The 11507-nt window shown below is 44.1% G+C and overlaps 1 protein-coding gene across 5 annotated transcripts in view; it reads left to right on the top strand.

The window, feature by feature from the left end:
- Nucleotides 1-2306: 2306 nt before the first annotated feature.
- Nucleotides 2307-11507, top strand: part of AP1S2 (adaptor related protein complex 1 subunit sigma 2) — a 144251-nt gene continuing 135050 nt past the window's right edge. For all 5 annotated transcript variants that reach the window (XR_013599880.1, XR_013599881.1, XM_078657662.1 and 2 more), the window contains exons 1-3: nt 2307-2401; nt 4686-4864; nt 11179-11287. Coding sequence is in view for 3 of the 5 variants with exons in the window: in XM_078657662.1 (XP_078513788.1) it covers nt 2375-2401; nt 4686-4864; nt 11179-11287 (315 nt within the window). In the remaining 2 variants the exon portion in view is untranslated. The remainder of the gene's footprint in view (nt 2402-4685; nt 4865-11178; nt 11288-11507) is intronic.

The following is an 11507-nucleotide window of genomic DNA, read 5'->3' as shown; positions in this document are numbered from 1 at the left end:
TCTATATTAGTATGCAGGCAGGGTGTTGCCTTTCCGTGGCGAAGCAGGCTGCTTTCGCCCCAGGGATTCTGGGGGTGGGGGGTGCACATGGGGGTACCTATCAGAGGCGCAACTGGAGCCACATTTCGGGGGGGGGGGCTAAGAAAACATTTCGGGGGGGCTGAACCTTTAATCAGTAGGCAGAGTGGAGCTGCAGGGCCTCTAACAAGGGGTGAAACAACAGCAAGGCCTAATTAACATTCAAATGGTCTTTTAACCCCTTCAGCGCTAATGACAAGGGTAACTCGTCATGGACTTTCCATTGATTTCAATGGAAAGTCAATGGAACCCCTCGCACACCCCTTAGCAGCCAAGTGGTTAAAGACCTGTGAAGCGTTTGGGTGTGGCTGTGTGTGTGCCCGGGATCTGTCTCATCCCGGGCTTCCACACACGACGGGGGGGCTGAAGCCCGGTGAGTCCAATGGGTGTTGCACGCCTGGTACCTATGGTACCCCCCCTGCAGTTCCATGCACAACATGGCAGGCACCGCGCGGGGCCTGCCACGTTGTGCATGGAAGTGCACAACATGTCTTCTTGGCATTGCGGTGGGCGGTGCTGAGAGCACAGCCCGCCGCAATGTCAAGAATGCAGGATGGCAGGCGGACAAAGTCCGCCCACCATCCTAATGACCCCGAAGTATTTCAAAATTGGTTTCCAGAATAAAAAGAAAACTGCTCTGGCCCTTAAAATACAACTGTTGGGATCTTTACATAGTGATTCATACAAAACTTATAAAGTGCTTTTGAAAAGATATTTCTATTGCCCAAATTAATGGTACTCAATTTATCAACCTTTGAAAAATGGAATGCTGGTTGTGCCCTGCAGGATTTGAATTTGCAATTCATCTTTCTCACCGTTTAACTTATTATAATATATATAATACTAGCTGCCCGTCTCGACGTTGTCCGGGTATAAAAAAGATTTACCTGAAGGACGGCAAACTTTACCGAACACTACCCCACCGCTTTCCAATGCAGCAGGCGTCTTAGAATGCACATGCCCACACACAACAACGCTGAAGGGCACGCACACCTCACAACGTGCACGAACGTTAATCTCATCACAGTGAGATTAGCGTTCGTGCACGTCGTGAGGTGTGCATGCTGTTCAGCGTTGTTGTGTGTGGGCATGTGCATTTTGAGACGTGTGGGCGGGTGCATTCTGAGACGCCTGCGTTTATCCCCGGTTGATCAGTAAAGCTTATGCCCACAAAGGTTGCTTCACAACATATGTTATTAACGCCGCCTGAATGGCAATGTGTGTGAATGCGGCGCACCTTGTGTCTTCTATACGGACTTATGAGAAGTGATTATAACTCGTGAATGGGAAGGCGCGCTACTGAATGACGCGGCCATTTTTTTGTTATAAAATTTGTGGCACGCTCTCTGAGAACGCTGTTGTGGTACGCCCCTCTCACAAAGTATAATGTGTGTACTTTGACACGGCTACGACCACACCCCCGACACACCCACGGCCCTCTGAGTGTGTAGTTTGACACGCCCACGCCCCTCTGACAACGGTTACGGCCACAAAGTAAAATGTGTGTAGTTTGACACGCCCACGAACATGCCCCCGACACGCCCACACCAACGCCCACGTCCACAAGGGACTACTTTATCCCTAAGGTTCTTTGACGTTTCTAATGTATATGGTGGCCACCTGTCTAGCCTATGTCCATCTGCTGCAACTCCCCTTTCCAATGCTGTATTGGGCGTTGTGATTGGTGCTGTACTTCTTGAGTTTACCCGCCTCAAAGGTTTCAGCTCTCTCTTTATAATAGTAGTATGGATATGGATATTTTGGGTCTGGCTTATTCGTTTTAACAGTCCTAACAGTGTGACTGGGATGCAGCAGTGTAGAAAGGAGTGAAAGTAAAAAAAAAATATATATATATATATATATATATATATATATATATATATATATATATATATGTACATACATCTGTTTGTGTGTGTTTGTGTTATTATTTAACCAAGCCCCGTTTCTTGTGTCCAAATTTAAATAATACTTTAAACCCAAAGAATTCGGGAAACAAGCATTTTCCTTTCACATCTGCATATGTTATATTACAAAAATACAGTTAAACAAATTGCTTAAAACTGTTTTTCTGAACCTCTTCGCGCATTCCAAAACATCGCTTACGGGAAGGCATAGACAGCCGCACAGTCAGGCACAACATTGGGTACCAGCGGTATTTCTAAGCTTCCGCTCCGCCATCTCGGCGTGTGACGTCAGCGCGTCCTCGCCTCTCCTCGTCGGCACCGCCTTCTCCTCCTCGTCAGTCGCAGTCGCAGTCCGTCAGCCGCAGTCGCGGAACGGTCGCAGTCCGCCAATGGTCAGTGGAGGAGAAGCACCAAAGGTTAGTGGAGAAGCTTATATGTATAGAAATATTCAGTGCTCGGTTGAACAACAGGGTTGTGCTTTGTTCAGTGATGTACCACACTTATCTTGCTTTGCACAGGACTTGTAGGTAGATCCTTGTATCAATCATGCTTTCCTTTGTTACCTTGAGCCTCTTGCTTCGAGGGAGAATTATTGAGGTGGAACGAGTGCATAGTGCTGCCAAAATATACTGTAAGGGCTTCTGCTGCTTCAATCGTTTCACTAAAACTTTATTTTGCATACCTTGCCGTTGCCTTTCTAAGGGGACATTTTTAGTTTTTGATTTGTGTATTCCTCCCCCCCCCCCCCCCTACATACATACAATAATACACTAGCAGCCCTATCAAGAAAAACAATCCCAGCCAGCATGATTCGAGACTTCTCTATCACTAGTTGAGCGATGGGTGTGAAAATCGGGGTTGACCAAACATTTTGCTCTCACCGCAACCCAAAATCGGGGGTGTCTAATGAATGTGAGTTTATGCAACTGTTGGAACTAGGCCCTCTTTACACTACCCGGAGTGTTGCTCACCTGCCAATATGCTCCATTATCTTCACCTCTTCAGTTTATTTTCTCTAGTTGATCCATACTTCATAGCAGTATATCGTTGCCTTATATTTTCATGTCGTAAAAGCTTTAGACTTTAATCTGTCCTGAACCATTTCCGTTCTACTTTTCCAAATGCAATGTCTTCTTTTTTGCCCGAACCTTCCTCCCAAAGTTTTTGGTGAATGCTACACACTGTCTGCAACTAACTGTGTAACTCTGCAGACGCTATCTAAAGCTGTCATTTCCACATTGGCTTTCACTCCGTGCGTTTCCTTTTTATCTTTTTGCTATTGTTTTGATTGCTTCATACCTCCTTTTCTTGTTATGTACTTCAAAACGAGTTCTGCATTATACATCATTGGCCTGCTGGAAATGTCGGCATAGAGGCTGAAGATGTGGAGCCCGAATTTTGATTTCTTCACTTACCAGTTGGATCTAAGTTGAGCCACTTAGATAGTCTGTATGAGAAACGGAGAAGCTCAATCATCTGCTTCAGTTTCCTGAATTAACAATCATACTTCACTTGCAAGTCTCCACATTTACACCACTACTGCAACCTAGTGCCTACAGGCATTGCAGTTTGCTATGTTTATTGAAAGAAGAACCCACTAATTGCATCACCTGTTACAACCCAGCCCGTCCTCTAGACCCACAAACCTAGGGCCTCATTTATGGGGCCTTGCGTCAGTTTTGCGCTTCCGATGCGTCACTTTTTGTGACGCATCGGCGGCGTAAAACATGCCTCCTGTTGCGCACTATTTACAAAGTGACGCATCTAAGCAGATGCGTCACTTTGTAAACCCCTGCGCTACATTATACCTGCGTCAGGTATAATGTATGCAGGGGGGGGCGTTCCTCCGCAAAAAGCCTCGTACAAGTGACGCAGTGAAAACAATGACATTTCACTGCATCACTTCTAGGACGCCGTTGCGTCAAAATCTTACGCCTGCCTCACAGCAGGCGTAAGACTGACGCAGGCCCTTTCACATGGGGCTTACCCCATGTGAAAGGACGCATTGCTGGAGTTGCGTCACTTTTGGGACACGCTCCAGCAATGTGTCACTTTTGCGCCATACAGATACGTCAGAAATACTGACGTATCTGTAACTCCATACGACATGATGCGTCATACAGTAAATATGACGCATCAGGTATTTCGCAAGGAGGGCGCACTGAGAAGTGACGCATCGCTGCTTTCACGCAGCGATGCGTCATTTCTCATAAATGAGGCCCCTAATGTCTCCTCACCACTGTAAATCTCCTTTACCATGCAGGCTGAAGTCTGGCCACGTTCTCTCATTCCACTACACCTATGTTGCGCTCTTCCTATTAAATGAAAGTTTTTTTTTTTATCTCCCTGAGCACCTTAAAATTGAGATTAAAAAATCACCTGCTTCAAACATAAGATTCTGCTATCTCAATATTCTTCACTGCCAGTCATGTGCTCAGAGTGCATCATACATACCCCAGAATTTTATCAGATGTTTAAGGTACAGTGTAGCACCTTTAATAATTTTGTAATGTCTCACTCCTCACTTAGATACCTTGTTGTTAATTATTCATTTTAAGCTTCATATGTATGACTTGATGTAACCTCGTTGAAACATTTCAGTTTGACATTCTGTGTAAACCAATGGACAGAAATACAAACCAGCCTTATTTATCTTGAGTAAAACTTTGTTGATATCTCACTTTTTGTTTCACTGATCAGATGCAGTTCATGCTGCTTTTCAGCCGCCAAGGCAAGCTGCGGCTCCAGAAATGGTATGTGCCATTGTCAGATAAAGAGAAGAAAAAGATCACCCGGGAGCTGGTGCAGACCGTATTGGCCCGCAAGCCTAAAATGTGCAGTTTTTTGGAGTGGAGAGACTTAAAAATTGTATATAAAAGGTAATTGGCGCTACATTTTTAATGCTGCATCAGAATGGCTTGGTTGAGGAGGAGAAAACCAAAGGAATGCGTTTGCTGCCAAAAATACCAGAGTAACAAAATGATCGTTTTAAATTGATTAATATTGCAAATTAAGAAGGTATAAGATCTTTGGCCTATGCAATATTGCTAGACATGCATTGGGACCAGTTGGGCACATCCTGTACTATTTGGCTACATCATCTGAAATGTCTATGGGTTCTTGTGGTATTGTGTACATTTTTCTGCTTGGATGTCCATTCTTCAAAGGGTTGAAGAATTGTTTACACAGTTGAAGACTTATAACGACAGGAAATGGAGACCCCCTTCTTTTCAATATCTTTACAGTAACACATCAAGCTTTATTTTTTAAACATCACACGAAGGCGGATTTGCTTTATCCGATCTGCACATCAAAACAAGTCTCCTTCCTCTGAGAAAAAAAATTCACCTATAAACAAGTTTCAAATATTGGAAAATAAATACTTTTGTAATTTCATTACTAAAAATAGTAATTTGAGGTAATCAATGCATGAATACCAAGTTAATTTTTTTTCTATGGCACTACAACAACCTCTTAATGCTGTTGGTTAAAAAATTATAAAAAGGTGAAAGTGCAATGGTACATGTGGCTATTAGCCAATCATGTGTAGTGAAGGGTGCGGATAAGTCGTCGTACACTGTGGCTTTGGCCCGATAGTATAACTAGTACTCTGTCATAAGATCACAGTTCAGAAGGTTGATTCTTTGAATAGCGTTGTTTTCAGCATCTTTTTCGAAATGTGAGAGTTTAGTAAGATCACAAATATGGATTAAGAGTGTTTCAGAGCACAATGGTATGTTGGCATATGCTGCTATCCCAGACCCCTTTGCAGAACGCTTTATGGTTCGTGCACAATGCTTAAACTTGATCAGTGATGCCACTAAGAGCCAATGAAGTGTTGTTTAGTGAAAAATTGATGTAACATTTTTCTTTAGATTAAGGATAGATTTTGTTGTCTCTGAACTTCCTATCCAGATAATTTGGGAGGAAGCAGCCCAGTTTCTCGCCAATATAAGCAATTGTGTCTGCTCCATCCTTTAGTTCCAGTGAACTACCATAGACAGCTAGACATTGGACCCTTTGACAACTATGCTGATGGAGTTTCAGGCAGGATGCTTAATTATTGTATGTCCGATTTCTTATGTGGCTGCAGGTGCTGCTCCCAGCAAAATTGGGCATTGGATTTGGTTGTTATATTACAATTTGAGAAGTTCTCCCTTATTCGGTGTTTAAGTGCCCAGGCTCTTATGGATTTTGTTGTGAATTCCAACAGCCTTTTCCAGACTAAGATTGACTTGTACATTGTCTGCATATATCCGAAATTCCTGCTGATAATGCTTGAGCAATTGTGCCAGTGCTCGCATTTAGATGTTGAATAGGTCTCTTTTAAAATACATGGTGCTTTGTCATATAGTCCTAAAAGCCCTTTTCAAGAGTAGCTACCGCTTATCTCATGCAGTCTTTCAGTCGTGTTTTACGTTGGAAAGAATAAACTAGCTTTTATTCGAGCGCTAAATACATTTGTAAATAAGTTCTTAGAATGTGAGTTAAAGGTGTAGTGGAAAGTCTGAAGAGGAGCAAATTAAATTTCACACTCTCCAAACCACACAAACAAACATCAGGTACATAAACAAAAACAAGTACATTCAATAAACAAATGTATCCTTTCTAGTTTGATTATACCAAGAGTTTGAGACATAAACCATAACTGAAGCTATTAAGTCTGGAATGCTGTAGTGGGTTTGGGGTTTGATAAGGGTGTGCTCAGTTCTCTTTGACACCTGTGGTATTATATTCAAGACAGCTCACCGCGTACCTTGTTATAAATTAATGTATGAGACCCGTGGCTTACTTAGATGATTTCATAGAAACTGACCTTTGCCACGAAATCCTTGTTGTCACTGCAGTATTTGCAGTTGAGGTAGTACATTGTGTTTTCAACCAGTGGTTGAGACATTTTTGTTTCTTTTTTAAAAGAGCAATGGTTTTTAAAGTCACGGTTCTGCTGAATCTGAATGGTCCACCCAGCCGCAAAGCCCTCCTTACTTTTCTTCATGCATGGTCCAGGTCTGGTGTATATGTAGTCATTCTGTGTGCAGAGCGCCCTTCAGCTCAACCCTCCTTTGCATTTCAGTAGTCTTCTCTTTGGTCATGGACTTTTATTTGTTGATTGGCCGTTGTCTGTTTGCTGCAAGGGATCTTATGTTTATGAATTCATACTTCAGTCAGTCAAATTGATGGTGCATTCTACCTCTCAGGAACGGTGCCTACACGCCACTGTTGTATTGTGACAAGAGGATTGCTCAAGATGAAAAAAAAAGATGCTGAATCAAATGTGTGGCTGATTTGCGCACTGGCAGCCTGGTTAAAAGTTGGAATCATATAAAATTTAGCAACGGAACTGTGTCTGAGCACTGGGTTAGTCTCGTGATCCTAGACAGGGATTACTTCGGGCTCTGGGCTGCCTTCTCAGTTGGATTACCTCACATGCTTCTAATTGCACAGTCAGTCTTATTTTGTGTTTTGACATGCCCAGATTGCTAATTGTTTTCTGTTACAAATGATTCACATCCTAGCTTTCTCTGGCCTTTATCCAAAACACATAGATCGTACATTATTTTGCTACACTGTTGCGACATCCTCTAGTTTAAGACTTTGAAGGCAAAATGTGTAAACACCATATTTGAAAAACTTGATGTTTTTTTAAAGCTGTTCACTTGCGGAGGAGCAACAGCTACATAGGACGGTGGGAACTGACGAATAGCGAGAAATAACATGTTATGCCTCGATTTAAATACACGTTTGTCACTAACTACTACTGGCATTGCAGGTATCCATCATTCACTGAGACCGCATTGTGGCAAATTAAGATTTACATTCATTGTCACATGTAACTTGACGTCATCGACTTGGTGATAAAACATTTAAACTATCGGAGAATTGTTCTAAATGCTACTGACTGCCTCCATTTTATTTATGTTCTCTCTGCCAATTTCGGCATCGATCATTGCTGTTTAGAGCCAGTCCTGATTTACAGGAATGTGGCCAATTGTAGGATGCACAGATGTGCTTTTCTGTAATCCGTATGGGATTATAAATCTGGCAACATTAGTTATTTGTAGTTTGCAGTTCTGCAAAGAAAAACAAATCGTTGCTCCTCTTCATTGATACCAAAAGGAACAAGCATTGGAAATGCAATGGGTCTCGCATTGAAAAAGTTGGAGCTATTGGTTTTGTAAATGACAATTTTTTTAATGTGTCCGTCTTGAAAATAGTCAAACAAAGATGCAAGCACAGTGTGAGGGTGAGGGGGCAACGCAGGGGGCAGGATTACAAATGCCACGGGAGTTATTTTTGTAATAAAGTTGTGTTGTTGGTGATTGTTGCTATGGTGGTGTCTAGTGATGTTGGTGTTGCGCTGAGTGGTGCTGTGGTGGTGCTGAGTGATGCTGTGGTGGTGCTGAGTGATGCTGTGGTGGTGCTGAGGGATGCTGTGGTGGTGCTGAGTGGTGCTAAGTGATAATGTGGCGGTGCTGAGTGATAATGTGGTGGTGCTATAATGTGGTGATGCTGAGGGATAATATGGTGGTGCTGAGTGATAAAGTGGTTCCACAGAGTGATGCTGTGGTGGTGCCGAGTGATAATGTGTTGGTGCAGAGTGATAATGTGTTGGTGCCGAGTGATAATGTGTTGGTGCCGAGTGATAATGTGTTGGTGCCGAGTGATAATGTGTTGGTGCCGAGTGATAATGTGTTGGTGCCGAGTGATAATGTGGTGGTGCCGAGTGGTGCTGTGGTGGTGCTGAATGATGCTGTGGTGGTACAGAGTGGTGCTGTGGTGGTGCCGAGTGATAATGTGGTGGTGCCGAGTGATAATGTGGTGGTGCCGAGTGATAATGTGGTGGTGCCGAGTGATAATGTGGTGGTGCCGAGTGATAATGTGGTGGTGCCGAGTGATAATGTGGTGGTGCCGAGTGATAATGTGGTGGTGCCGAGTGATGTGGTGGTGCAGATTGATAATGTGGTGGTGCTGAATGATGCGGTGGTGGTGCTGCGGTGGTGGTGCTGCGGCGGTGGTGCTGCGGCGGTGGTGCTGCTGCTGCGGTGGTGGTGCTGCGGTGGTGGTGCTGCGGTGATAATGTGGTGGTGCCGAGTGATGTGGTGGTGCAGAGTGATAATGTGGTGGTGCTGAATGATAATGTGGTGGTGCTGAGTGATGCTGTGGTGGTGGTGCTGTGGTGGTGGTGGTGCTGTGGCTGTGGTGGTGGTGGTGGTGGTGGTGGTGGTGCTGCGGTGGTGGTGGTGGTGGTGCTGCGGTGGTGGTGGTGCTGCTGCATGGGAATGCTGCTTGGAAATATTTCTGCTGTTTGTTTTGGTTCTGGCTGGCGGTGCCTCGGCCATAAATGAAAGATAAAGGGAGAGACTGCGGCATGGGGAGCGGGGCAGAGACGGGCGAGAGAGAGCGAGAGAGAGAGACACACAACAGAAGAGAAATGGAGACAGGCATTCAAAGAGAGAAAGCGTGAGACAGTCAGGGCAAGTAAACAATGAAATGGGCAGAGCGCGCAAGTCAAAAAGAGAGAGCGGGGCAGAGATAGAACGTGGAAAAGTGAGAGAGGCAAAGTAGAAAAGAGAGAGACAGCGGGACAGAAAGAGAGATGGGCAGTCAGAGAGAGAGGCTGGTACAGACAGTGGAAGAGAGAAAGAGGGGCAGAGACAGACACGTTGACAAAGAAAGAGAAGCAGCAGAGAGCGGATCAGCGAGGGATGGAAATACAGGGGAAACAATAGAGGGGCAGAGACAGACACTGTGGAAATCAGAGACAGGGAGGCTGATACACAGAGCAAGGCAGAGGCGGACTGTGGAAAGATAGATACAGAGACAGACACAATTGAAAAGACAGAGACCTTCAGGGGCAAAGATAGAGAGAAGCGAAGAATGACAGTGGAAAAGAGAGGGGCGCAGACTGAGGCACAGAGAGAGGCAGATAGCGACAGCTGAAAAGAGAGAGGCAGAGACAGGCTCAGTTGAAAAGATAGAGAAGCAAAGGCACAGAGAGAGAGAGCGTTAGACAGTGGAAAAGAGGGCACACGAGAGGGAGATATATTAGAGTAGAAAGAGCGGCGAAAGAGAGAGAAAGAGGAGGAGACACAGAAACAGGAAATATTTCTGTGGTTTGTTTTGGTTCTGGCTGGCGGCGCCTCGGCCATCAATGAAAGATAAAGGGAGAGACTGCGGCATGGGGAGCGGGGCAGAGACGGGCTGCAGAGGAGAGAGCGCGCGCGAGGGGGGGTGACAGACAGTCATAGAGAGACCTCCAGCAGAGTCTTACATTTAGGAAGTCCTCCTTCACTAAAATATGAAGGTATACACCAAGTTCAATAAACTGGGTTCTAGAATATTAATTCAATGTAAATATAACTGGTGTGGCTCTGATTTTATACTTTGCTTATACTTTTTTTTGTTAAACAACTGTGTAAACTAAGTGTTCTGGCATCTAGATGAGACGGACCACACTGTAGAAAACCTCAAATCCAAAACCGTGGCATAATTTAAAGAACAGGAATTATTACCACGGTGGCCCATTTTATTGGCTTTATAGCTAAAACAAGCAACTGTTAGAATAGAATTCAGTAAAAGCTAAAAACACATTGGGATTTTGACGAGAACAAAACATTAAGTGCCCACATTTTGAAAATCACTGGGATTGTTATCTCGCTATACTAATGTTTATGAGGGAAAAAGGTCAGTCAAACTCAACTGCGTGTACCAAAAATGAGGAAGAAGAACTGTTAAAGTAAAGTAAATAATTACAAGGGAGGAAGGGTGACAAGACGCACAGGGAGCAGCAGCCTTTGATGTGCCGGCCGGCTGTGCAGTGAATAATTAGTGGAGGAGAAATGCCGGCCTGAGGCCGAGCGCACGCTGGGGGAAGCTTGAGATGCCTGTGGGAGGGAGGCTGGTGGCTTTGATGTGCACGCGCTTTTTGCCAATGCGGTTGTGCATTGAGCTTGCTTTTCACGGGTACTGTATGAAATCGCCAGTTTGGTTAACCTCTGGATAAGACCCTATATTCTCGCAAGCTCATTGGCAGGCGAGACCTAAAAATGTTGTACCAAAACAAAAATTGTCAAAAACCTAACGTATGCGGAAACGCTGTTTTGCAAGAGATTCAACACTTATGTGTGCCGTGGGTGGTTCATGAATTAAAAAATATCTTTCATCTTAATTTTTGTGTGTGTGCTTTTTGCAGGTATGCAAGCCTCTACTTCTGTTGTGCAATCGAAGATCAGGATAACGAGTTGATTACACTAGAAATAATTCATCGTTATGTGGAACTTTTAGACAAATATTTTGGCAGCGTAAGTGCATTGTCATTTCACCTATTTCTGCAACAATGATGTATATCTATACATAAGCAATATAACTGTAAATAACAATTTGTATTCCCAACTTTTTTTCCATCTGTTTTTGGCTCAGACATTCACCCGCAAATACAAACAAGCTTATGAAAGGCTGCGTGGGTGTATCTAGGGCACAGCTCTGAAATGTGTGTTTCTTTGTTACAGTTCTATGGCAAAC

Source organism: Lissotriton helveticus, chromosome 8, assembly GCF_964261635.1.
Source record: "Lissotriton helveticus chromosome 8, aLisHel1.1, whole genome shotgun sequence".
NCBI lineage: Eukaryota > Metazoa > Chordata > Amphibia > Caudata > Salamandridae > Lissotriton > Lissotriton helveticus.
Note: the sequence above shows the minus strand (reverse complement) of the source record. Positions and strands in the feature narration are given on the sequence as shown.